Source organism: Somniosus microcephalus, chromosome 12 (assembly GCF_052327205.1).
Source record: "Somniosus microcephalus isolate GS21.2 chromosome 12, FLI_Smic_1.0, whole genome shotgun sequence".
NCBI classification, from domain to species: Eukaryota; Metazoa; Chordata; class Chondrichthyes; order Squaliformes; family Somniosidae; genus Somniosus; species Somniosus microcephalus.
The window spans coordinates 133,516,757-133,544,542 of record NC_140998.1 but is presented as its reverse complement, the minus strand read 5'-3'; the positions used below and the strand labels follow the sequence as shown (position 1 = coordinate 133,544,542).

At 43.0% G+C, this 27,786-nt stretch overlaps 1 protein-coding gene across 7 annotated transcripts in view; it reads right to left on the bottom strand.

Moving 5' to 3' along the window:
• Nucleotides 1–4,699: 4,699 nt before the first annotated feature.
• actn1 (actinin, alpha 1) overlaps nt 4,700–27,786 on the bottom strand; it is a 213,212-nt gene continuing 190,125 nt past the window's right edge. For 3 of the 7 annotated variants that reach the window (XM_086003580.1, XM_086003578.1, XM_086003585.1), the window contains exons 14-22: nt 27,350–27,490; nt 23,359–23,541; nt 21,321–21,455; nt 19,570–19,749; nt 16,675–16,821; nt 12,210–12,290; nt 11,756–11,821; nt 6,333–6,491; nt 4,700–5,228 (exon numbers count right to left, since the gene is read on the bottom strand). In XM_086003580.1, the coding sequence (XP_085859706.1) occupies nt 5,070–5,228; nt 6,333–6,491; nt 11,756–11,821; nt 12,210–12,290; nt 16,675–16,821; nt 19,570–19,749; nt 21,321–21,455; nt 23,359–23,541; nt 27,350–27,490 (1,251 nt within the window). In that variant the 3' untranslated portion in view covers nt 4,700–5,069. The remainder of the gene's footprint in view (nt 5,229–6,332; nt 6,492–11,755; nt 11,822–12,209; nt 12,291–16,674; nt 16,822–19,569; nt 19,750–21,320; nt 21,456–23,358; nt 23,542–27,349; nt 27,491–27,786) is intronic. The other 4 variants (XM_086003582.1, XM_086003581.1, XM_086003583.1 and 1 more) reach the window with 2 other exon arrangements.

Below are 27,786 nucleotides of genomic sequence, written 5' to 3'. Positions count from 1 at the left end.
GGTTGGGGAACTATGAGGTTGGTGGCCGTGGGGGGAAGATCTCCAGAGGAGATGAGGTCAGTGACAGTCTTGGAAACGGTGGTTTGATGTTCGGTAGTGGGGTCATGGTCCAGGTGGAGGTAGGAGAAGGTGTCGGAGAGTTGGCGTTCAGCTTCCGCTAGGTAGAGGTCGGTTCGCCAAACAACAACAGCACCACCCTTGTCAGCGGGTTTAATGACAATGTCAGGGTTGGATCTAAGAGAATGGAGTGCTGCAAGTTCAGAGGGAGGTAGGTTGGAGTGAGTGAGGGGAGCAGAGAAATGGAGACGGCCGATGTCATGGCGGCAGTTAGCGATGAAAAGATCTAGAGAGGGTAAGAGGCCAGGGGGAGGGGTCCAGGTAGAACAGGAATTCTGCAAGCGGGAGAAAGGGTCAGTTGTGCGGGGGAAGACTCCTGGCCAGAGAAGTAGGAGACGAAGGCGGCGGAAAAAGAGCTCAACATCGTGCCGAGCTCGAAATTCATTGAGGTGGGGGCGTAAGGGGATGAAGCTCAGGCCTTTGCTGAGGACTGAGCGATGAAAAGATCTAGAGAGGGTAAGAGGCCAGGGGGAGGGGTCCAGGTAGAACGGGAATTCTGCAAGCGGGAGAAAGGGTCAGTTGTGCGGGGGGGGAAGACTCCTGGCCAGAGAAGTGGGAGACGAAGGCGGCGGTTGGCCTTTATTTCAAAGGGGCTGGAGTATAAAAGCAGGGAAGTCCTGATACAACTGTACAGGGTATTGGTGAGACCACACCTTGAGTGCTACGTACAGTTTTGGTTGTCTTATTTAAGGAAGGATATACTTGCACTGGAGGCAGTTCAGAGACGATTCACTAGGTTAATTCCAGAGATGAGGGGGTTGACTTATGAGGAAAGGTTGAGCAGGCTAGGCCTATACTCACTGGAATTTAGAAGAATGAGGTGTGATCTTATTGAAACATAAGATACTGAGGGGGCTCGACAAGGTAGATGCAGAGAGAATTGGCCCAGAAATTCAGGTCGAGGGCTTCCTGCTGGTGCAAGCCCCTGACCTGCACTTACCTTGCGCGCCGGCTGTTGAGCTGTGGGCCCCCATGGAATTCCGATCCGGGGCCTGGTCCAGTTGCCGGCGCGCAGTGCTTGCGTATCCCAGAGGCGCAGTTAGTTCGATGCGTCCCCTGGGATCACGTGGGCCACGGGTAGCCAATCGGAGCAGGGAATGCTCCATTCATAAGATTGACAGGAAGAGCTGTCAAGACTTATAAATACTACGGCCCCAAAACAGCACTAAATCTTCAAATACATTTTTTTTTTTTTTTTTTTAAATCGCATTTTTTAAATAAACTATAAATTACACGAAATAACTATTTTAAACAATAATTTAAATTTTTGAAAAAAATAATTTTATTTTCTAATGGGGCTAAAAATAAACTTACCTTGCTTTAAAGTATTTAAAAATAATAAACCTGTGGAAAAAATGTTTTAATTTTAATTAATTCACCACTTACCTTGTAAAAAGCAGGCCTTACGCCTGCTTTTTACATGTCGAACTTCTGGAGACCTACCCTCCCGGGAAAACCTGCAAAAGAAACCAAAGTTCGATGCGCACGCACAGCCTCTCCTGCGCACGCGTTCGACCTCTGAACCCCTTCATTCAGGGGATCGGAAGTGCCGGTTTCCCGTGCATGCAGGAAACTGGCACTTCCATTGGGCTTACGGGTGAGTACCCAGTGCGTACTCGCCCGTGGAGACCCGAATTTCTGGGCCGATGTTTCCCCTCGTGGGGAAATCTAGAATTCGGGGGCACAGTTTCAGAATAAAGGGTCGCCCTTTCAGAACTGAGATGGAGGAATTTCTTCTCAGAGGGTTGTAAATCTGTGGAATTCTCTGCCCCAGAGAGCTGTGGAGGCTGGGTCATTAAATACATTTAAGGTGGAGATGAGACATTTTTGCAAGATAAGGGAGTGAAGGGTTATGGGGTGTGGGCTGGGAAGTAGCTTTGAGCCCTAGATCAGCTATGATCTTACGGAATGGCGGAGCAGGCTCGAGGGGCCAAGTGGCCTATTCCTGCTCTTATTTCTTACATTCTTAACAAATTCTTAATAAATTTGTTAAACACAATTTCCCTTTCATAAAACCATGTTGACTCTGCCTAATCATATTAGGATTTTGTAAGTGCCCTGTTACCACTTTATCTTCTACTGCAAAGACGGATACAAAACTGTTTAAAGTCTCTGCCATTTCCTTATTGCCCAATATAATTTCTCCTGTCTCAGCCTCTAAGGGACCAATGCTTACTTTTGCTCTTCTCTTCCTTTTTACATACTTGTAGAAACTCTTACAATCTGTTTTTATATTTCTTGCTAGTTTACTCTCATTCTATTTTCTCCCTTTGAATCAATTTTTTAGTCATCCGTTGCTGGTTTCTAAAGCTCTCCCAATCCTCAGGCTTACTACTATTCTTCACAACATTATAAGCCTCTTTTAATCTAACACTATCCTTAACTTCTTTAGTTCGCCACAGATGGATCACTTCACAGAGCTTTTATTTCTCAATGGAATGTATATTAGTTGAGAATTTTGGAATATTTCTTTAAATATTTGCTACTGCTTATCTACCATCATACCTTTTAATCTAATTTCCCATTCTAACTTGGCCAACTCGCCCCTCATACCTACGTAATTAGCTTTATTTAAGTTTAAGACTCTAGTTTTAGAGTCAAGTATTTCACACTCAAACTCAACGTGAAATTCTCTCATATTATGATCACTCTTCCCCAGAGGATTCTTTACTATGAGATTAGTAATTAACCCTGTCTCATTGCACAATACAAGATCTGCGGGGGTTGGCGTGTGTGTCAATATTATGGAGTCTGAGAGTGTCGATATTTGTTGGGTCTGACAGTGTGAATATTTGCAGTGTGTCATATTTGCAGTGTGTCTGGGAGTGTCAGTAGTTGCTCCACAGAGAAGAGTTTGAAAACCTCTGTGCAAAAGTACAGTGGAACTATTGATACTACAGGATGTGCCAATGTTCAGGAGTACAGCCAACCCAACTTTTAAATAAACTCACTACTTAACATACTATACGCAAATGATTTGCAAATATGATATCTTTATTTGTAAGTTTAAAGAACCAGTTACCAATACAAAGTTATTTTTGTATAAATGCTGCAGTCAAAATTTCCCTCATTCTCTTTCCAAATAAAAAGATGCAATTTGACAGTAGTTTTCTACTTCTGACCCCCCAAAACACAAAAAGTACTTTAGTTGAAAAATTCAAGTCACTTTTCAAACTCGCCAGACAAGAAGTTTATGTGCAGCTAGGAATCTGAATGCCATAAAAGATTCAAATGTTGGTCTGAACCGAACCTTCTTGCATGTGAACTCCCTCATAACTATCAGCAGGCAAATGAACATCAAGTTTGAGTAGGGTCCAGTCGAGTTTAATGCTAAGTGGATTATCCTCCAGGGCTAATTGGTACCATTTTGGATGATGATCCAGCATCACTATTAGTAACTGCGTTTACATTTTAATAATCAGTAATATTCTAGTATAGTGTGGCACAGCATAGGTGAATATTGCTGGTGCTGCTTGACATTCCCAAATTTTGGCTAGATCTGCTTCTGCTAGACAGATAATGGTATTGAGTCTGTCTCTACTGAAACTTCACAAGAACCACACGAATTTGTTCTACATTTTATTGCACAGTTGGCTCAGGTCCAGAGTGGGAACCCACTCCAAAGCAACGTCCATTTTGGACTCATTTTCAATTAAAGATAGCTTTGTTCAAACACTGAAAGCCTGAAAACAAACAAATAACCGGAAAAAACTCGTGCTTCTGGTGAAAAAGTTACGAGAGCTGGGGGAGAAAATAAAACATAATTTGCAGAAAATGTCTTTTTTTTTTCCAAAGGAAAAAGGATTGCAACTTGGGAATAGTTGTTCTTTTTAGCATACAATGTTACACAGGCACATAAAAAATTATGGAAATATTTGTGCTTTTGCATACGATTCAAAAGTAACCAATATGAAACATCCATCTCATCTCCCCCTCATTTATATTATTCCCGTCTTCAGTAATTTGATGCTTTATCACAAAGCAGGCATGTCAAAGTTTTTTTGTTTCTGTGGGCCATACAGAGGAACACCATGGAACCTTGGAGGAAGGGAAAGCCACATATCCATGTTAAATCAAGACTCCCATTAATTTGTTCACCTAATTTATTTATATATCTCAAGCTGCTGATATTAACAGATCTTGGTGTTCTAATTTAGGATTTTTCCACCAATGAGGCAACAGCACTAAGAGATCCATGCAAACCTCTGGGCCTGCAAAATTCAAACAAGGCCAACCAGCAAATTCAACTGGGTTGCCAGGGCTTTGGGGGGGGGGGGGGGGGTGTAAAAAGGGCACAGGTAGTCCACAGGCCGCAGGTTGGACACCCCTGGCATAAAGAACAAGGGTGAGAAATACCTCAAACCACAGCTGAAATAAAAGGTTTGAAAGCCGTTGCTACAATCTTATTGCTGTCTTTTTCCACCTGAATATTTTAACTACAACATTTGAAACCGCACATCTAATGCGCATATTGAAATTGAGGAAGTTTAAAAAAAAAAATCAAAAAACTTAAATATCAAAACAATGGCACCCGTCACATACAAGGCAGGGTGATTTAAAAAAAAGTCTGAAAATATTTAGCATATTTATAAAATAAATCCTTTATTAGGTGGTGTAATGAGTGAACTTGCTCAATTTTGTGCAACGGTGAGTTACAATGTGGCCTGTTTTCATATACATAAAATGTGTACGTTAGTAGAAAAATCATGGAATGCAACATTGTGCTTAACTACAGACATCACAACAAAAGTAAATGGTGCATTTCGATTTTTTTTGGAACGTTTTGAGAAAAATACCTATTTCTATAATAAAATATGTTTTGAAGTCGCCTGAAGAAAAAAATATTTCTTCTGTAAACTGCACTTGCCAGCTCAAGCAGACATTCCGCAATTTCTTTAGTTTAAAGCCAAATAGAGGTGAGCAGACACTGGTTGCATACAAAAGATGCCGAGTTAGAGGTCACTTTCGCCATAGAGCGCTGTGGAGAAGGACATGTAGTCCAGGGAGCCAGGAATGCCATCCGGCCCGGTGTAGGGCGCCATTCTTGCAATGCAGTATTCCGCCTGGTCTGGGGGTAATTCACGACGCAGTTCCTCAGCTGTGATGTAGTTCTGCAAGATGGAGGAAAATAGGTGTTTTTAATCACAGCAGTTTCCGCCAGTTAAAATGTAAGCTGGAGTTTCCCCATTCTCAAACAATTCTATTAAAAGTTACAATGCTCCAGGGACTTGAGCACATAAAACTAGGCTGACACTCCAGTGCAGTGCTGAGGGAGTGCTGCACTGTTGGCGGTGCCGTCTTTCAGAAGAGACGTTAAACCGAGGCCCCATCTGCTCTCTCAGGTGGACATAAAGGATCCCATGGCACTATTTCGAAGAAGAGCAGGGGAGTTATCCCCGGTGTCCTGGCCAATATTTATCCCTCAATCAACATAACAAAAACAGATCATCTGGTCATCATCACATTGCTGTTTGTGGGAGTTTGCTGTGCGCAAATTGGCTGCTGCGTTTCCCACAATACAACAGTGACTCCACTTCAAACGTACTTCACTGGTTGTAAAGCGCTTTGAGACGTCCGGTGGTCGTGAAAGGCGCTATATAAATGCAAGTCTTAAAAAAAAAATTGTACAAATTCTTATTCACTTCGTAATTCAAAGTGGGCTTCACTGTTAATTACACAGTTTTCATCCTTTTTTTTACAAACTTCAAAAGAGTAAATATTTCAGTCTGTAGAAATGGTATAATAGAATACAGGGGTCAAAAGATTGTTCTGAAGACCAAGCGGAAAACTTTAAAAAAAAAAATTTTTTTTACAAACATCAAAGGGGGTGAAATTGGACATGGGTGGGGACTCAACAGGGGGAAAATCGCATTTGTCGACCATCACATGACATGCCTAATATTCAGTTCCATTGAAATGAATGGAACTGAATATCGGACAGAGTGTATCACAGGCATCTAATGTGAAAACGCCTGTTTCGCGTCCCCGCCCATATTCACCCCCCAAAATATTTCAGTCTGCAGAAAATAGAATACAAGGGTCCAAGTGGAAAACTTTACCCTACCCCCCACCCCCGACAAAATGGCAGTCTCACATTGCAGGTCACAGGCCAACGATATAAATGTCAATTGATGCTTCTTGATGAAGAGATGAACTACATCAAATGAAATGAAGTCAGACTCTTTACGGTGTTTGCATTAAGTTCAAAAACTCACCTTATCCCCAGCTAGAACTTTAAATGAGGCCATGACCTGGTCAGCAGTGTCTGTGTCTGTGGTTTCCCGAGACATGAAGTCCAGGAAGGCCTGGAACGTTATGACAGCCATGTTGTTGGGGTCAACAATGTTCATGATGCGTCCAAACTCTGCTTCACTCTGAAATCATCAACCACAGCAATTGTACCAAAGCCCGCACAGAGTCAAAGAGTGTGCACTTTTCCACATTACTGCCCATGTTCAGTCTGATGAAGCTCAGCGTGTACACTTACATCGCTGGGATATAGAGATAAAGTGATTAATGATCGACAGGTGATCGATGGGTGGTGACTTGGTATAGTTAAGGTTATGCAAATGCAAGTCAGGTTTCTATGTGTCAAACCTCTTGTGGAAGTGTTAGCTCGCTAGCTCGGAGTCAGATAATTGTGGTTGAAGCCCCATTCCGGGACTTGAGCACAAAATCTAGGCTGACACTTTGGTGCAGTAATGAGGGAGTGCTGCATTCTCGCTCACACCAACTTTTGCAGGAAATGTAAAACAAAGGACATAAAAGATCCCACTGCATTTTTACCGCGCACCACCACCCTCCCAACCTCAAAGATGACCAGAGATTTCTCCTGGCTTTCTGGCCAACATTCAACCCTCAAGGCCTCAACTGCACCACCAGAATAAATTAACTGGCCATTTAGCTCATTACTACTAATTCCCACTTTTGTCTACATTTCAAAAAAAGGGAATCAGCTGGCTGTGAATTTTATTGGGATGTACTGAGGCGGTGAAGTGTACTAATGTAAATTCACATTCATTCTTTTTTCCCCAATCATGATGCTATGCAAAACTCTAGATTCAAGCAGAAATAAATCCTTATTCGAACATAAAACAGTCCCCAATTACTTGGCATTTGACATCCAGCAAATCAGAGTTTTTAAGGGGATCCTTAAAAGAAAGGGTGGGAGGTGAAGAGGTTTCGGGAGAGAATTCCAGAGCATGAGGCTTAGGCAGCTGAAGACACAGCTGGCAAAAGTTGGACAAAGGGAGGGGTTCACAAGAGGCTGAAGTCAGAAGAATGGAGTATTTAGTCAGGAGGGGTTGTAGGGCTGGTGGAGGTTACAGATAGGGAAAGCGAGACCATGGAGGGAGGGAAGGGCGAGGCCATGGAGGGATTCAAAAATAAAAATGAGAATTTTAAATTTGAGGCATCAGTGAACCAGGAACCAATGTAGGTTAGCAAGGTCAGGGATGATGGGCGAGTGCAAGACAATGTACCGACAGCAGAGTTTTGGATGAACTGAAGTTTCTGGAAGGTGCAGCAAGAAGTCAGCCAGGAGAGCACTATTGAGTCTGACAAATATGACTTGGGGTGGAGGCATGCATTGTCACGGAGGAAGTAGGGAGTCTTTATGATGGACAGAATATGGAGTTGGAAACTCAGCTCCAGGTCAAATAGGACACTGACATCGCAAACTGTTTCGTTCAGCCGGAAACAGTGGCTGGAAGGGGAAATGGAGTCCGTGGTGTGGGCACAGAGTTTGTAATGAGGGCCAAGGACAATCTTGCCAGTGTTAAACTGGAGGAAGTTACAGTTCATCCAAGAATGGATGTTGGACAAGCCAACTGATAATAGAGGCAGTGGGGGGATTGAGAGAGGCAGTGAGGGTTCGAGAAAGGTGGTGGAGAGGTAGAGCCGAGTGTCATCAGCATACATGTGGAAGCGGACCCTATGTCTATCAATGATGTCGCCAAGAGGCAGCATTTAGATGAGGAAGAGGAGGGGACTAAGGATTGATCCTTGCAGGAACTCCAGATGTGATGATGCAGGGCAGGAAGAGAAGTCAGTGATGCAGATGGACTGGCTATAATCTGATAGGTAAGAATGGAACTAAGCAAGGGCAGTCCCATGCAGCTGGGCAACGGAGTAGAGGCTTTCGGGGCGGATGATGTGATCAACTGTGTCGATGGCTGCTAATGTACAAAATCTTATTTAGAGCTACAGGACTCTTGTATATATTGTTTAAAAAAAGGTGAGCTAAACAGCACTGTCCTCCCTATAGCAGTGTACATCTGACACTGGCAAGTCAGCAAAGTGGGAATGGGGAAAATCAAACCTGCATCCCTCCACTCTGGCAGGACAAGAACTGAACTTGTTGGAGCCAAAGTGCACAATGCTCCAGTTATGCTCCTAGTTAAAGGGCAAATGGCACTAACTCCATCTTCAACAAATGTATCCAAACCTCTCTAAGCAGCCCTTGTATATTCAAGGTTTGACCACTCTGAACACATTACCAGGTAAATTGGCCTGAATTGGCTAACTGATCAGTAATATAAGCAGTTTAGACAAATATATCTCAGGCTGGAATTCAACCAGCTTTTCCCCCATTTCCCACTCCTGGCCCAAAGGTGTTGACTCACCGTTTGGGTAAAGTTCCACAGGTGCTGGTCACCCTCTAGTACACTAGCAATTATCCAGATATGTGCCATGGCACCAAGTGTCAGCAGTGTATTCTACCTCAGGGGAGGTGCAATTGCAGCTCATCTGGAGTTCACAGTGATCAGGACAGGAGCCCTAGCCATTGCCCCCTTCCTGACCCAGGGGTGCTGAGGTTGGTTGTAGCCCCCTTTTGTCACCCTGACTGAGGTCAGCAGAGATTGGGGATTGAAGCTGGAACCTGCCCGAACTGTATAGATCAGCTATGAGTGGCCTCAACCTGCTGAGACAAGGCAGCAGAATTTGATACGAGAAAAGGGATGATCTCGGTCATATTTATACGAGTTCAGATTGGGTGTGGCCCAAATAGAGCACAGAAAGTGGTTTGTCAATATTACATCGTGTTCAATGACGCTACCGGTTCATCTAAACTTGGCTAGTTAAGGCGATTGGAAGGCAAGGCACGCATTAGTTACATGGCACAGCATTAACGTTCCTTACCTGTCGGGTGATGGTACAATTTATTAACTAAAAAGCTGCTGGCTGGTTACCTGTGGTCTCTGGCTCTATAGATTTGTTCTTTATCTTTGTCTCCAAAACAAGTTTGTGGCCAACAGTATGAAATAAAAGGGGAAAGGAAACTCTGGGCAGGTGTTGTGAGAATTATTTAAAAAAATGGAAGTGCCATCTGATTGGTCTGGGTTTGAATTGAACCCAGGTCCCAGAGGTGAAAAGGCAGTTTGCCAACCAGCTACACCATACAGTCCCTCTCGATGTGTATTATTAACAATTAATTTACTAAATAAGCCGATGTTTTATGTAGTCACGAATTCCTTCCAATTAATGTGTCCTGTAAACAGAATTTTTTGCAAATAATTGTTCAACCCCAGCACCCCCCACCCAAACCTATGACACATCTTTGTCCCTAGTACTGAGCTCCGGAGAGTCCCCTTCTCTGTCTAAGTATTTTACTCCTCCACCCATTAGTGGAGGATAAATTACACTGTAGCAAGAAGCTTTTTATTGTTCAGTCTATTTTGAAAGCATTTCTCTCAGTATAAATATGGCGAGGCAACCATTGCACCCAGCTCCATTATAAAAGTTCTCTTTTGCTAATGGGCTCTTTAAGAAATCCTGTCCTCTACTCTGCTCTTCCCTACCCCACCCACAAACATCATCAGCTGCAATATGACAAACAGGATCTTGCAATAACATGCAGTTCTAAATGTTGGGCGGGGGGCTGGGTTCAGTAAGTAAACCATCAAACTTCCCCATCTTTTAAATAGCGTACAGTTCCCTTCAACAGCTCACCACAATGAACAATGTACTAGAGTTACTTTCAATTATAGGGTAAATTTTGCAAGATTTGAGAATATCAGGAACACTTCAAATCAGGAGAGTGGGCCTCCACACCCATTTCTCTGTTCTGCACTGCCGTCGAGCAAAAGTACCCTCAAGTCCCAACAATTGTTTTGAAATCATTCCATTTACAAGACTGGAGAGAATTCATGAATGTAGCTAGATCATTTAGTAAATTAACTGTTAAAAAGAGTACACAGAGTGGGGGAAATGGATGGTGCACTCAGTTGGCACACTGTCCTTTCACCTCTAGAACCTGAATTGAAATCAAATCCAGACCAATGAGTCTGCAGAGTTAACAGAAATGGGCAATGGTCTAAACACCCTTTTTTCATATGTTACAGGTTCAACACACTTAATAGAATCATACAGCACAGAAGGAGGCCCTTCGACCCTTCGTGTCTGTACCGGCTCTTTGAAAGAGCTATCCAATTAGTCCCAACTCACCTGCTTTTTCCCCATAGCCCTGCAAATTTCCCCTTTTCAAGTATATATCTAATTCCCCCTTGAAAGTTACTATTGAATCTGCTTCCACTATTGTTTCAGGCAATGCATTCCAGATCATAACAACTCGCAGCGTTAAAAAAATTCTAATTTCTCCCTCTAGATTTTTTGCCAATTATCTTAAATTGTGGAAGACAATGAGGACACCACCAAAATATGGGCTATTTTGCTTTGTTCAATTAAAAAAAAACTGCTTCAATGTGATATCATCCTAGTCTTACCTGAGAATCTAATTTGTCTTATTGTAATGGTTACATTTATCTAGTTTACTTTTTCCAATCTCCAGTTCCTGAGGTACTGAACATCTTCTCAACGATAAAAAAAGGTACACACAAACTGTACTGAACATTTAAACTTTAAAGACTGTACAATTTAGTGTAGATTGCTTCATCCAAAAGCTGCAGTGGCCTGCAGTTGCCCCATGTTGACATAGTAACACAAGGAGCAGGAGTAGGCCATTCAGCCCCTCTGGCCTGCTCTGCCATTCAATTAGATCACGGCTGATGTCCACCTCAACTCCATTTCCCCATAATCCCTTACCGAACATAAATCTATCTATCTTAGTCTTGAAAGCTCCAATTGTCTTAGAATCCATAGTCTTTTGAGGGCAAGAGTTTTCCAAATTTACACTACCCTTTTTTTACATTTTTGAATGTTACAGGACTCAAGCTGAAGAAACTAGTCATTAAAAAGTCTATCCTGCAGCCTCCATTATGAAGCACTCAAGATTTTCGCAGAGGAGGTCTGTACCTACTCATGCCACAGACCTCCTTTCTGCACCATGTCTTTGCAGTTTGCAGAAATCCAGGGGCAACCCACAGAATTAGCGTGAGCAAGTTAACCAGTCAGTCATTCTTCTAAAATGGAATACCTGAATGTCTGGACAGATTACTCCACAATTTTTCAACAAAAGTACTGTGGGGCACTGCAGCTTTAGTTCAATGTTTCAATGGTCTTAAATAAGACTTTGAAGAAGGAAAGCCGAGAATTCAGTATATCTGGATAAAGCAAATCACTAAACTGCACACATGTTCTAAAACGAACACCAGTTAACATGGATCTCTTACATTCATCACCCAGCTTCAGAACCAGGTGCTAATAAATTGAAAATAGAAGGAACGGGAAGTCACCATACCAGATTGTAACCCATGGAGATAAGGCAAGCTTTGAAATCATCACTGTCCATCATTCCAGTCCTCTTCTACAGAGAGGAGGAAGGAGACACCAACAAGACAAAAACAGAGTGAAGGGTAATCACGATAAAAGGAGAATGAGACAGCAAAGTGCAGGACAAGCCAAATGGAAAAATGTGTCAACGATGAATCAAAGTGGAAAAATAAACACAAGATAAGTGATCAAAATAGATGAAACGCAGATAGAATGGTTCAAAGAAGACACGTTCAAAGGTCACAAGCAGGATTCATGGAGAAGATCATCAGTTGAATAGGAGGACAAATTACAAAAAAGAATCCATCACAAACACAGACAGTAGGTCAAGACAGATAAAAAAAAGAGAAAAAAAAACACAAGTTTAGTTAATGCAACATACAGTATCGGAGTACTTCACATCATACACTAGCAGTCAATACCTGTGCGTCATTTCCAATATCGTACCCCAAGCTGATGAGGCAGGCTTTGAACTCCTCTGCTCCAAGGGTGCCAGAATGGTCCTGTGTTAGGCAATGCCACGTGGTACGCCATGCATGGTGATGGAGACAGCAGTTGTTGGGTGAGGGCAAGGGTGGAGAAAGAGTGAATAGTTGGAAGGTGTACATGCAAAGGGAAAATGGGGGAAGGGAGGTCATGCAAGTGGAAAGAGGAAAACAAAGTGCACAAAATTAGACATCGCAACGGTTCAAACATCATGGTTCCAAATGATTTAGTTTCATTTCCAGACTACTAGAAAGCTGAACTCAAGTGGCTTGTCTGACAGGGACCAAAACTAACAATTCATTCCCTCCTAATCACAAGCGGTCAATTGGTGAGTAACCTGCAGAGAGTTTAATAGTTTCAGTTAAGAGTTAGGAAGGATCACATATATACCAATAGTTAACTCTTCAGATCCTGAGAAAATTAAAAAGGGAGGATTTTCACTGTATTAGAAGGAGAACAAACGACCACACTGATGCCATCTCTAGATAATCACTGATTTTGACATCCTAGGTCCTTGTGGAATGATCCGATGGTGATTCAGCAGAATTCAGTGTTGTATTTTTGTCGTCAGGTTTGCTTCCTGAAGTGATCTCAGTACAAGCTGCTCAGGCTGGGGGGCGGGGGGGGGGAAATCGAGAAGAAAACACAACAGAGCAGTCCGACTGACCTTTCCCTGCTCATCTACATTTTTAAAAATTCGTTCATGGGATGTGGGCATCGCTGGCAAGGCCAGCATTTATTGTCCATCCCCAATTGCCCTTGAGAAGGGCAGTTAGGAGTCAACCACATTGCCACCAGGCAAGGGCGGCAGGTTTAGTGGAGATGGCATTAGTGAACCAGATGGGTTTTTATGACAATCCGGTAGTTTCATGGTCACCATTACTGATACTAGCATTTTATTCCAGATTTATTTAATTAACTGAATTTAAGTTCCCCAGCTGCTATGGTGGGATTTGAATTCATGTCTCCAGATCATTAGTTCAGGCCTCTGGATTACTAGTCCAGTAAAATAACCACTATACCAGTAATCCTCCTGGCTAATTCACCGAACATCAAAAGGTACAATTGGGAGGTTCATGGTCCCATTTTCCTTTTGCAATGTTGATTGTGGGAGATCTATAGCATTAAATGATTGTGTTTTTTTTTTAAAAAAGGCAAAGAGGAAGAAAATGGAAAATAAAATAAAAATTGAAAAGGAATCTTTGAAACCCCCACATTACAGGACATCTCATTTCTGCATGTCCAGAGCCTCAGATTGATCCAGAAAATTAGCCTTTTAAAGACACCAAATAAAAATTGTGAATTCAAAATTGTGACTCAAGTCTCACCCTCACCCCCTATCCCTCTTATAAATAACTTAATATTCATCCCAGTCAGTCTCCTGTCAAATCCATGACATTAGGTAGAACAGCTCGTTTTATTATTCAGAAGTACCTTAAAACAAAAAAGATATCAATACAATTTTACAGTAGAATTTAACAAAGCAACACATCCCAGAGCGGATGCATTCTTTAATGCAGTGACACACACAGTGCTCGGGGTAAGGATATGCAGTGACAGCAGTGCAGTGACAGAAGGGCGAGTGCAGTCAGAGTTACAAAGTAAAACATATTCAACTCTAAAACCAAATGTCCAAATAACATCAAAAATATATTCATTCTTTATTTCTCAATACGTCATTCTACTTTTCGCAACTTGTAACATTTAAACAGGCCTTTTTATTGGGCACTATGATAACTGCACTGTACTGTTAATACATAGTAGAAAATTAAGTATCTCACACAGAAATCAAATCTTAATATTCTAGGTAATTTATGAAGCAAATGTAATGGTTCTCAAAGGGTTAACACTTATTGTGCAATACCAGAGTTGATTGCACTTTTAAGAAGCAATCCTGCAGTAGAAACACATTAGCCAACTTTGACAAGAAGTATTGCACAGCCATTGTGGAATTTGTTTTATTTTTTTAAATGATACATGCGCCTTTATTTTCTCCTCAGGCCATGCACTAATGGCGTACCTCCTCCCTGGCGTCTGCCAAAGCTGCTCTGACCCAGTAGCTAAGGAGGACAGCCAGTGATGACTTTCCCTCTCTTCCAGTCTCTTGAGTCCCCGAGATCAGCAATGCAGTAGCATTGGGAATTCCAACCTGCATTTCCCCAGTAGTGCGGCTATCCAACTCTCTGAGATACTATATGTCGAAACTGTCAAACTGGAAGTTGGTCAAGCACAAATTGCCCTAAATCTCACATGGGTTGGGTTAGCTGAGGAATTCCGTCTTATGCAGCACTGCAACTCTGAGGAGATGGACACAGAGCATGCAAGTGTACTCCATTGACATGAAACGAGAGAGTTTGGCCAGGCAGAATGAAGAGCATTAACCTGAGGGGATTAGTGGACCACATGAATGCACCAACAGTGTGCTGTGGAATGGTAGGATGAGTGTTTTGGTTTACAATCCATTACACAGCAAGTTTCCAGACTTTGTAGGGGCACTGGAAAAGTTGAAAGTTGAGAGAGAATTTAATGCTGACTGCGCAGATGCCGAGGGACCAGCAGAGGGAAGGGGGAAAAAAAAAGTAAACAAAAAATATTGAAGTCCGCACAGCTTTTGTTCTGAATCTAATTGGAAGCTGAATTCATTCCTTTTTTAAAAAAAAGCAGCACGAGTCAAGTTTTGCTGTTGCTGGCTGTAAACCAGCACCAATCAGGCTGGTTATGACTTAGGAAGCAGATCACGACTCCCGCTGAACATCCAGGGCAGCAAACTGTGTCAACAGCCTCGCTCGCCAAGGCCCACTGTCATAAAGCACTGGTCCCTCCGTGGAGCACCAGACCCGCTTTCACTCACAGGTGGGAGTTAAATGAACAAGTACAACCCTCTGCGCAATATCAAAGGTGAAAACGCTCCTCTCAGACGTAACAGGCTTGAGGGGCTGAATGGCCTACTTTTATTCCTATGTTCCTTTCGCGCCCCCCACCCTCCCCCCAGAGGCACTTTTCCTTTTCATGAAATACATACTTTGGGATTCAACCTCTTCATTTCCCCCCCAATCTAATTCCAGGATGCATTAATCACTAATTACACGTCTTTAATGGATAATGGATGCCTGACAGCAATTCAAGTTCTGATAATGTCCAACCATAAGAGTGAAGACTGAGCCTGAATTAGTTTTACATACTTTGACTGCTATGTTAATTCTACACAGGACAAAGTCTAGTTTAAAAAGGCAATTATCCAGCTGCCCAATTTTCTTCCCTCCTCTCCTTGAAGCGCTGATTCATGCTGGTGCCACGGATGCAAACAGTCGACTATATCTCATCGAAATGGCCATTCTTCATGTGTGAGCTTGAACAGAGTGTTGGCAGGCTGTTCGACAGGGGACAGGAGGTGGGGGGTCCGGGGAGGGGGTGAGTTAGAGAAGGACCCCGCAGCGGAGTATGATCCTGTCCTAATCAAAAGTCAACACACATGTACTTTTCCAGTTACTCGATAAAAATCAGAAAGAGCGCCCTGGCAGATTTTCCCCCTTCCCAGCTCTTAGGTGCTGAAAATTACTCTGCTGTTGACGTCAGTTAATTCAGTGAAGACTGGGGATCAAATCGGAGACCTTCCTGGTTTGTGTGGCTCAGGATCACCTGGCATTTACCCACTGAGCACAAAGTAATTAGTGTTTTAACAAATTGAAATTCTGTGGGAAGAGACAATGAGACAGAGTATAGGAGCTGAAGACACATGGCACTAAAGGACTACTTTTCCCTTCGGTTCCTGTCTCACAATGAGTTTTTAAACATGCACACTGTGGTTGAAAAATGTACTATTTTGCAGGCAAATGCTTAATGCATTTGTACATGAATCTGCTGAAGTGGAGGGGTTCCTGCTGGAAGTGCATGTGTGTGGTGAGGGTTTAGCCGTTGTGACCCCATCCCACGGTCAAATAGCCTGCCAAAGCTGCTGTATAGATTCACACATATGCAGAATGGTCATTGGAGACAGTACGGAGCAACAACTAATGTTCATGGAAACTGTACCCCAGCATGGTATCTATACCTTCAGGATAGAAGGGAGGAGGGGAGAAATTCAAGTCAGGGTACAGCTTGCTGAAGAAACATCCTTTTGTTTTAACATCTTATTAGTTACTTTATCTTCCATTAAGACTGTTAATAGATCTTGAGCATTGCACACAGTTTCATTTGCCTATTAGTTAGGTCTCTTGAAGTTTGGGAGCAGCTAGTGACTGCAATTTAAATACGGTTTACTTTCCATGGCAATGATTCTACTTTTAAACAGATCTTCTGTTTCTTGAAAGAAAATACTGTAATCAAATAACCTCAGTAAGAAAATTGAGTAAGTTTCATTGATAAACACACACCAACAGCAAATCAAACCTGCTAGCTTACCCTGTCAAAGTGGTTAAAGGAGGCCCGGAACTCGTTCATCTGCTCCTGGCTGATGCCCTTGGCATCTCTGGTCAGGACCTGGTTCTCAATTTCATTGATTGTCCTGGCAATGGTGGTGAGCAGCTGTTCCCAGCCCACCCGGATATGCTGAAACAAAGGGAAGGAAGTCAATGAAATCAGAACACTTGCCTAATGCATTCTCCGTAGTTTCTCCTTGCACTTCGATTTGCTGTTCTTTTTGAAGGCCATTCTCACTGCATCCCTGATCAGATCTGTACCTTGCAAAAGATTAAAAGTAAACTTAAAAAAGAATTGAAAACCATTCATTCATTCATTCATTCATTCAAACTTGAATAGTTGGCATATCTCCTCTATCAGCAACTTTCCCCAGTTGCTAACATGGTGGGAGGAAGAGGGTGTAGCAGGAATTTCCTCCGTAGCAGAGACTTCCTGAAAACTCCATCAATGTTGCACCTTCAACAGTTGCAAGGACAACCTTCCTCGTTTCAAAACCTGCTAATGAAAGGCGATTGAAATTAAGCAATGACACTGATCCATCGAAAAGGGCACAGGGTATGTGTAGGTGGTGACTTGTTAAAAGTAAAGGATCAAGTGCCACGAGGTCAGATTATTCATAAGCGCCTGTGCTGTGTGGGCGGTGTGCCATGAGTGGTTTCAGTTGCATAAACCCTACTGCTCTGATACGCACTTTGTTTACAGCAAACATGCTGGCATCTTAGTCAAATGATGGACCAAGAAATTGATAAAGAAAGGGAAAATCGAATGCGAGAGTAAACTAGAGACATGAAAACAGACTGTAAAAACTTCTACAGGTATGTTAAAAAGGATAAGATTAGCAAAAGTAAATGTGGATTCCTTACAGGCTGAGACAGGAGAAATTACAGGAAACTTTGTGCTATCCGGCACCCACGGGACCGAGCTGCTGCCGTTGCCTCAAAACTGCCATACTCTCCAGAGTTAATGTTGAGAGATACGGAGATTCTTATCTCCGTATTTGACAACAAATACTGTTGCTTAGCAACAGCTTCTAAACACTCAGGTGTGGCCTGCAAGCTCTGTAGCTGAAGCTGTTGCTATAGCTACAGACCTTGCACAGCTTGACTGTTCAAACAAAGCAAAAAAAACAAAAAGAATAAAAAACGGCTGCTGATTTTTGCCGGTGGCTCCAGATTGCCGGATAGCTCACCTCCGGATAGCACAAAGTTTCCTGTATAATGGGGAATAAGGAAATGGCAGAGAAATTAAATAAATACTTTGGGTCTGTCTTCACGGAAGAAGAAGCAAAAAACTTCCCGGAAATAGTGGAGAACCAAGGCTCCAGTGAGAATGAGGAACTAAAAGAAATTACTATTAGCAAAGAAATAGTACTGGAGAAATTAATGGGCCTGAAAGCCGATAAATCCCCTGGACCTGATGGCCTACATCCTAGGGTTTTGAAAGAGGTGGCTATAGAGATAATGGATGCATTGGTTGTCAGTTTCCAAAATTCCATAGATTCTGGAACGATTCCCATGGATTGGAAGGTAGCAAATGTAATCCCATTATTTAAGAAAGGAGGGAGAGAGAAAACGGGGAACTACAGACCAGTTAGTCTGACATCAGTAGTAGGGAAAATGCTACAATCTATTATTAAGGACGTGGTAACAGGGCACTTAGAAAATAATAATTGGATTGGGCAGAGTCAACACAGATTTATGAAAGGGAAATCGTGTTTGAAGAGTTTTTTGAGGTTGTAACTAGCAGAATAGATAAGGGGGAACCAATGGATGTGGTGTATTTGGATTTTCAGAAGGCATTCGATAAGGTGCCACACAAGAGGTTATTAAACAAAATTAGGGCTCATGGGATTGGGGGTAATATACTAGCATGGATTGAGGATTGGTTAACGGACAGAAAACAGAGAGTAGGAATAAACGGGTCATTTTCGGGTTGGCATGCAGCAACTAGTGGGGTACCACAAGGATCAGTGCTTGGGCCTCAGCTATTCACAATCTACATCAATGATTTGGATGAGGGGACCAAATGTAATATAACCAAGTTTGCTGATGATACAAAGCTGGGTGGGAATGTAAGTTGTGAGGAGGATGCAAGGAGGCTTCAAGGGGATATAGACAGGCTAAGTGAGTGGGCAAGAACATGGTAAATGGAATATAATGTGGAGAAATGTGAAGTTATCCACTTTGGTAGGAAAAATAGAAAAGCAGAGTATTTTTTAAATGGTGAAAGATTGGGAAATGTTGGTGTTCAGAGGGACCTGGGTGTCCTTGTACACGAATCACTGAAAGTTAACACGCAGGTACAGCAAGCAATTAGGAAAGCGAATGGCATGTTGGCCTTTATTACAAGAGGATTTGAGTATAAGAGTAAAGACGTCTTACTGCAATTATATAGGGCCCTGGTGAGACCACACCTGGAGTATTGTGTACAGTTTTGGTCCTCTTACCTAAGGAAGGATATACTTGCCATAGAGGGACTGCAACGAAGGTTCACCAGACTGGTTCCTGGGATGGGGGGATTGTCCTATGAGGAGAGATTGAGTAGACTAGGCCTATATTCTCCAGAGTTTAGAAGAATGAGAGGTGATCTCATTGAAACATACAAAATTCTTACAGGGCTTGACAGGGTAGATGCAGGGAGGATGTTTCCCCTGGCTGGGGAGTCTAGAACCAGGGGTCACAGTCTCAAAATATGAAGTCAGCCATTTAGGACTGAGATGAGGAGAAATTTCTTCACTCAGAGGGTGGCAAATCTTTGGAATTTTCTACCCTAGAGGACTGTAGAGGCTCAGTCGTTGAGTATATTCAAGACAGAGATCGATAGATTTTTGAATATTAAGGGAGACACTGCAGCACTGGGAGTATAGAAGGTTCTCACCTCCATTGTGTAGTTGGTGTGCTTGTTGTCAAAGATTAGTGCCTCTTGAATGAGCTGATGGTCTCCTTCTAGCTGATCGATCTTTGGTTTGTAGTTGACAATGCTCTTCTCGTACTGTCGGAGGTGGTTCAGCTGATCTTCCAGCGTGCCGTGCATCTCAATGGAAATACGGCCAATCTCCTACAAAAGTTAACAGAAGGCGATGACGATCAGGATTGTGTGGTCAGCATCTCTGCTGCCACCCGTGCATGGGCGAGGGTTGATTAACATACACTACCTGTGACTTTACATCTACACAACAGGTACAGCAACACAGAACTTGAAAATGGTTAAAGAGTAGAAGTGCTACCCTTAATCATACAATGTCTTCATTAAATGTGAATGTACTTTCTTCAGAACCCAATTAAAAATTGTATAGCTACAAATAGACAGTTGGACGAGGGCACTTCACAATAGTGGAGAGACTACCATGTAGCTCTGAAGGAGACATAAAGAACAGCCATGGACTTTGGATACGTCATACACAAACTGCACACTTTTTAAACTCTTCTTTACTGACCAAAAAGGACATAATCTAGTCTGACACTTCACTGCAGTACTGAGGGAGCGCTGCACTGTTGGAGGGGCAGTACTGAGAGAGCGCTGCACTGTCGGAGGGGCTGTGTTTTGGATGAGATGTTAAGAGGAGCAGGCGAATTTTCCCCGGTATCCTGGCCAAGTCTTATCGCTAAAACATATTGGGGGAAAAATTCAGTATCGCCCCGCTTGGGGCGCCATTATCAGCCGTGCGCAAAGTTTAGCGCCTGGCGCTAATTATCGCCTCTGACGGCAAACTTGGCTTTTATCGCCCCTGGAGGTAATTGGAGCGCTAAATCAGGCGCTTCACACCTGTCTTAAGGCGCAAAGTCCGAGGAGAGAGGCGCTACCTCAGAGTGCTGGCGAAGCAAGGACGTGCATATATCAAAATAAACCTGCAAAGTGCTGCTCAGTACCCAAAACTCCTTCACACAGCGCTGAATCTCTCCAGAAGTCAGTCTCTCGCTCTCTCAGAATGCGTGGTGCACAAATGTCACCAACAAAAAAAGGCAGGAAGCAGTTGCCTTTAAATAGCGCTCCCCCAGTCCTTTTCTGACTGCAAAACGCTCCCCTCAACCTGTCGTTGCTAGCGGCAGGCGGTAAGGCAGGGGGCGCCACTCAATATCCGGTCCTGGGTGCTACCATTCAACTAACGTCACGATCTGCCGGCGCAAGAGATCGTGGCGGCAGTGTTTAGCGCCACCGCAAAATGTCTAGTTAATTTCGCGAGCAGCGCAAACATTGCCACACCCGGGTGCTAGTTGCTTTGCGCCCCATTAGAGCCCTCTTAAGGCACTAACAGGAGGTGCAAACAACTGAATTTTTCCCCCCATTATCTGGTCATTCACTCATTGCTGTTTGTGGGAGCTTGCTGTGTACAAATTGGCTGCTGCTTTTCCTACTTTACAACAGTGACTACACTTCAAAAAAAAAAGTACGGCATTGACTGCGAGACGCTTTGCGACATCCTGAGGTCGTGAAAGACACTATATAAATTCAAGTTCTTTCTTTTTTCCAACTAGCTATCACTTTCCCTGTAATAGCACAGTTACTAATAACACAGCGATCATTGTCACCAATAACATAACTATTATACTGTCCGTGTAATAGCACAGGTCACCAATAACGCAGTTCCGCAATCAGCTATGCCGTATTTTTCAGACAGTCTAAATTACCTCCATCTTTGTCTGAATCCAAGGACCAATGACATTGGCTTGTGTTGCAAACTGCTTCCGCAGCCGTTCATTGGACAGCTGGCGAGCATTCTCCTCCATCAGAGCATGGTCCCTCTGTGGCACCAAGTGTCGAACCTGAAAGCATAACAATCATACGTGTCACTGAACATGACATCCATTCCTTTAGAAGCTCCTTAGGGATAATAAAAACAAGTAGGAGTACGAGTCTCTGGTATTTAAATGTCTCCCTTTACATCTTCAGGTATTTCACACTGGATGGGGTACTGGGTGGTGTAACACTGTTTTTTCACCTTCAATCTAGCCCAGTGTAGTTGGATGAAAGTCACCTCACTCTTGATTCTAATAACATTTCTCAGGTTTGATCCCTGGTCTGTGCCGAGTTAGCCAATCTTGGCCAGAGCAGGGTGCTACAATTGGGTGCAGTACCCCTGGGCGAGGGAAGGAACTGAACCTCCTCCCCAGGGTGCCCAATCCTGACTGCTTTCCAGTGACCTCTGTTGGGAGTGCATGTGTATGGACCCCAGGTACAGACAGGATCAGCCTCAGCCATGATGTTCTTCACAGTGGAACAACCGGCTAGCATTCACCATCAAGACTCACACACTTGAATAATGGACACTTAGCAAGTTACTGGAAGGAAGCAGCTCCCCGAGAAACTGTATCCTAGCAAGGAGTCGAAGGGGGGGCAGGGAGAAAGTGGGAGAAAAAAAACAAGATAAAATAAAATTAGGATTCAATGCCTTCGAGGGGGAGTTGGCCCAATTCTTGACAGGGGCAGAGATCACATCATGTGGAAGGTAAGTGGCTTCATAAACAACACTTGGCCCATGTGATCTCCTGGACTGGTTTCCAATCGCCTGCGGGTGTCGGAGAGGAATTTTTCAGAGTATTTCTTCCTTTATTGGCCCTGTTTTCTTTTGTCTCCCAGGAGATGACTTGGCTGCAGGGGGTGGGGGAGGGGAGGGGAGGGGAGGGAATGTTTAGTCATCATGAATGTGAGGCAAGCTTGATGGACCAGCCGGTCTTTTTCTGCCCGTCAATTTTGTACATTCCTACGTAAAACAAATTTGCGCACTCTCGGGCACTGAGGGCTGGATTGTGTTCCCACTGCACAAAACTGTCCATAAATCAGCAGTAATGGTTTCTAAATCAATTGGCTATTTCAGCTAATGAGGCCATAAGGTTGACTGGTGTGGAAATTGGAAATGTCATTAGTGCAGTAGGAGGGGCAACGTTGATGACACTTGTTGGGGGAGGGCAGAGGGACCTTCACCCTATGTGTACCCTTGCTCACCTCCTTCAAAAATAAGTGCGTGTGGAGCAATAAAATTCTTATCATGTAATTCAAACAAATTGCGACAAACTAATCGGAGGTGGAATACGGATTAGAAATTTTAGTACGGTTCGTTAGAGAGTTGGCTACTGGCTCTTCCTTTTGAAGGCTTGCAATGCAACAATCAGTTCTCTTCAGTAGATTACAAAAGAATGCACACTCAGCTGGAAACAATCTCACCAACATTTTGTTGCCTCAGAGAGATTAAATTCCAAACTTTTCAAAAGAAAAGTTTGACAGAGCCAAAATCCAAATAAAAGCTACAACTGAGATACACACAGTGTCTTTCATTCTGCACACGATGTATTATAGCCATATTCTGCTAAGAATTATTTCACCCTCGAGTAGGATGGATAGACAGCCAATACGTCTTGTATGATTGTGCTGGGTTTGTATCAAAACTTAATTTGGACCAAGGCTGGCACACGGGGACAAAACAAATTATACAAGGGGCTCAATGGTTAAGGCCATCAAATGTAGTTCCATTATGTGTGGCCAATTTAGGATCAGGGTGAGGCACTCAACCCTAACACAGTCAAACGTCGTTGCAATCACAAGTCAGGTATTAGTGCAAAATGAACTTATAGGTGGCTAGTGATATCCTTGTTGCAGTAATTTGGTTTAAAAAAAGCAGCTGTCCTTTGCTCCAAATGTAGTGTTGCTAAATTTAGGAAATGTTCTCACCTTTTCCCACTTGCCGTTAATATCCTGCGGGGCGATAGTTGTGTAGGGGTTGGTGCCCGCCATGTTGACATGGTAGGTTTGGACGATCTTTGACACCTCATTGTGAATGCCCAGGATAGCCTGCCGTTCACGGTCTGCTTCGGGCAGAGTGGCTTTGAATTGCTCGTGAGCAGTGATTAATCCCTACAGGGGCAGGAAAGAGGCATGTAACAAAAGGTTAGTCACACTGGGTGCATAGATTCACTGGACATTTACTGACTTCAAGCAGAGAATCATGTGTTTTCCCTAGGACTTAATCTGAACAGGAATTAACGGAAATTTGTCACTGCCAAAATTTCCCCTCCTTAAATTTCTTTTTCAAACTATCCACTCCTGGTGGTACCGACCTATCCTGAAATAAGGCTCCATGAGGACCGGTAGCCACCAAGTATCATCACCAAATGGCCATTCATTAACGGTGAGCCTGGGGAGTGAGGTGATGGGGGGGCCCCCGATGCATTCTTCACTCAGTATCTATATGTACACACTTCCCAGATGTCACCGGAATGTGATTAGGAGCAGGAGCCCTGGCTGATATTTCCCCTCCCAGGCCTAGCTCTGACTAGACCAGGAATTGAACCTGGGGGCCATCTAGCTCTCTATGGCCCAGTTCCAGTGAGCAATACCTTTACTAGCTGAGACTTTGGGGGAGTCTGCTATTATAAAATCTGTAACTAGACTAATGGAAGTAAGCTGGTGTTTTACAAGTAAAATGAGCAACTCATCCATCAAGAGATATTTTTGTGACATAAATAAACACTACGTGTGGTCGGCCACATTTCCCCCCCAGATTTGGCATGTTAAAATCATTGGCGTTTACTAATTGTAGAGAACAATTTAGCAGACTTTTCCTAATATAGTAATATCTTTTATTCTCTTAATAGTTCCAGCTGCTTTCCTCGAGAAATATTTAATAGAACATTACAGCAATTGAAGAGATTTAAACAACTTTCATTCCTCTTCTTTTAAATAGGGAAAACCAGGTGCATTTGGTGAAACTAAACCTAACATTTGCCTCGTGGGATACAGTAGTGTAGTGGTTACGATAGTGGACAAGTAATCCAGAGGCCTGGACTAATCATCCAGAGAGGGTGTTCAAATCCCACCCTGGCAGTTGGCAAATTTGAAATCAGTTAAAAAAATCTGGAAGTAAAAAGCTGGTATCAGTAAAAGTGACCATTGTCAGTTGTCGTGAAAACCAACTAGTTCACTAATGTCCTTGAGGGAAGCAAACCTGCTGTCCTTACCTGCTCTGGCCTATATGTGACTCCAGTCCCACACCAACTTTTAACTGTCCTGTGCAGTGGCCTAGCACTCTACGCAGTTGTATCAAACCACTTTGGGCAACTAGGGATGGGCAACACCCACAGCCTGTGAATGAATTTTACATTGAAATCCAACATTACACATTTAAAAAAAAATTCATTCTTGAGATGTGGGCATCACTGGCAAGGCCAGCATTTATTACCCATCCCTAGTTGCCCTTGAGAAGGTGGTGGTGGGCCACCTTCTTGAACTGCTGCAGTCCGTGTGGTGAAGGTACTTTCACAGTGCTGTTGGGTAGGGAGTTCCAGGATTTTGCCCCAGCGACGATGAAGGAACGGCAATACGTGTCCAAGTCGGGATGGTGTGTGACTTGGAGGGGAACTTGGATGTGGTGGTGTTCTCATGCGCCTGCTGCCCTTCTCCTTCTAGGCAGTAGAGGTCGCAGGTTTTGGAGGTGCTGTCGAGGAGCACCTCCTACAATGTTCACTCTACAACACCAAGAATAGATGGATGGCCAAGACTTTCTAAATCATTTTACAAAATTATGGATGATGAATGGAAAAGTGAAGGTGACAACATACGCAGGAACAGGTGTGTTAACTGTACACACCGTCATTGTAGGGATATAGTCTGTTGAAACGAAATAACACCAACATCAAAAGGCAAATCCGATAAACTGGGTGCATTCATATGAAATTCTACAGTATTTGAACAATGGCATTAACCAATTTATTTTAAATAGCTATAGTGTCTTTATTGAGGAACTTAAAATGAACAGTCAGTGTGGCTAGTTGATAGCATTCTGCTAGGTCATGTACTCGAGCACATAATCTCGGCTAATACTTGAGAGAATACTGTATAGTGGAAGATTCCGTCTTTTGGATTGGAAAGTAAACCAAAGCTCATGTGTCTGTCCATGTGGACATAGAAGATCCCATGACACTATTTGAAGAGAAGGCGTTCTCCTAGTGACCTGGCCAACATTCCTCCCTTAAGCTTCACCAGAAAAACAGATTAACTGGCTATTTATCTAGTTTACTTTTTGTGGGACCTTGCTGTGCACAAATTGACTGCCTACAAAACAACAGTGGCGACACTTCAAAAAAAAGTGTTGGCTGTGAAGTGCTTTGTGAAGATGTAAAAGGTACTATATAAATGCAAGTTGGATTTGTAATTTCTTAAGATAGTGTACAGAGGAATTTCATGCAAACACATACACACAACATTTCACCCTTGTGCATGTTCTCCACATACTTTGCATGTTGTACGGACTGCAACACAAATACTTCCTGTATTCAGTGACAGTTTATCTCACACAGTATATGGTTGGGAGAAGTCAACAGGAAGTACCAGATGCTGTAGGAACAAGAGAGACAGAGAAGCTAGAAATGATGTTCCATAAGTCTGTATTAACAGATTTGTCTGGAAGAAGCTTTGCAACTGAAATTTTAAGCTATTCCCCAGGACACACCTCATTCTCCGTCTAAGAGCTCAAGCAGCCTCTGACAACATTGTTTCAGCCATAAATGTCAACTAAGGGGAAACTATGGAGAGTGACCACTTTCCTGCCTCTCCCATGTGAATATAAAGGGGGCATGGCCATGCATTCCTAATCTGCCTTTCCCTTGTGCTCGTGTGGCCAGCAACTTTTAAACCTTGCATCCAAATTCTTGGATGTAAAATTCAAATCAGGTTTGGATGTGAAATTCAAATCATAAGACAAATACAATAAGACTATTGACATCTTCAAAAACACGGCCATCTACGACAAAAATTAATTCTGGAAAAGATGAACTCTCTGGGTTTGGACAATGATTTGACAGAACTACATTCCAGTAAGGAGAGAATTTGGTTTGTTTCTCCTCCCATCACCGCCGCCCCCCCCACCCCCCGCTCCCCCACCACCAAAATAAGTATCATTAAGCTTTCAAAACTAACCGTGAAAATGCAATGGCTGGACAGTACAGGGCAGACAGACGTTAAGAACAATCAGCAGGTGATGAAAAGGTTTGACCGGTATCATCACAGACTGTTGGGAGAGTGCAGTGATGAAAATTGTTTCTTGTGCATGACAGCATTGCTCCTGACTGGTCAGATGTAACAGAGCTAATATCAACATGGAGATACGTGACTAAAGAGCAGATACACAACAGGGTTGGATACGATTTTTAACAACAATCAGATTCAGCCAAATAATACAAGAACAATGAGCTAACGGTGCATTATGACATCAGGTCCATGCATTGGATACACGCCTTATCCAACAGGATTGTAACAAATTGTCCAGCAGGTTTAATTTTTGTTTTAGTTTACAATATGTTCATTTTTTAAATAAATTGAAAGGGTGGAAGTAAAAGAAGCTCTCTAATGTTTAAGTGACGCAGACTCCCATTGTTCTGTGCATGTGGGAGTGCCCTTTATCATGGCTCCATTTGACGCACTATGTCAGAATGACTCACAGATAGCAGCTTGCAAGTCTGTTTTAATTATTCTTGCATCTGCATGGCCAGATACAAACTTAAATACATCACAGCAGATGGTGTCCTGTGTCAGGCTCCCTGAAACGCAACTCGCAGTTGGTTCCGCTGAGCCGGTCACTGCTGGTTTTGGAAAAACAAAAAATGTGAAGCAAAACAAAAATGGTCAGTGTCCGAAACGGGCAACTATTGCACTGATCAACACGCACCTGGATTTCCTCAATAGTGTGAACAATGAACGTGTCCTGCAGATCCTCCATGGCACCCTCCATCCAGTTGTTAAAGGGAGCAGCCCTCTTTGCATATTCTAGATACAACTGGTCAATGGTCTCCAGGAGTTTCTCCGTCCTCTGAAAAAGAATGCAAAATACATTTCAACACATTGAAAAGAGGGATGCTGAATTATTTAAGACAGCTCACTGGTGTTAAAGGGAAACTTGTTTGGTGATTCACCCCCATGGCAATAATAACCAAAGACTTTATACAGACATTCTGGCTTTAGTACTCTGTATTTGTTAACTCTCAAATTATCCATCACCCAAAGTTCTGGCCTAATGCATCATCTTCAGCACAGCATTGTTGCCAACAGTACATACTCTGGAACTCTGCTCTTAAACACATGGGGCTAGATATTCGGCTGGTTAGC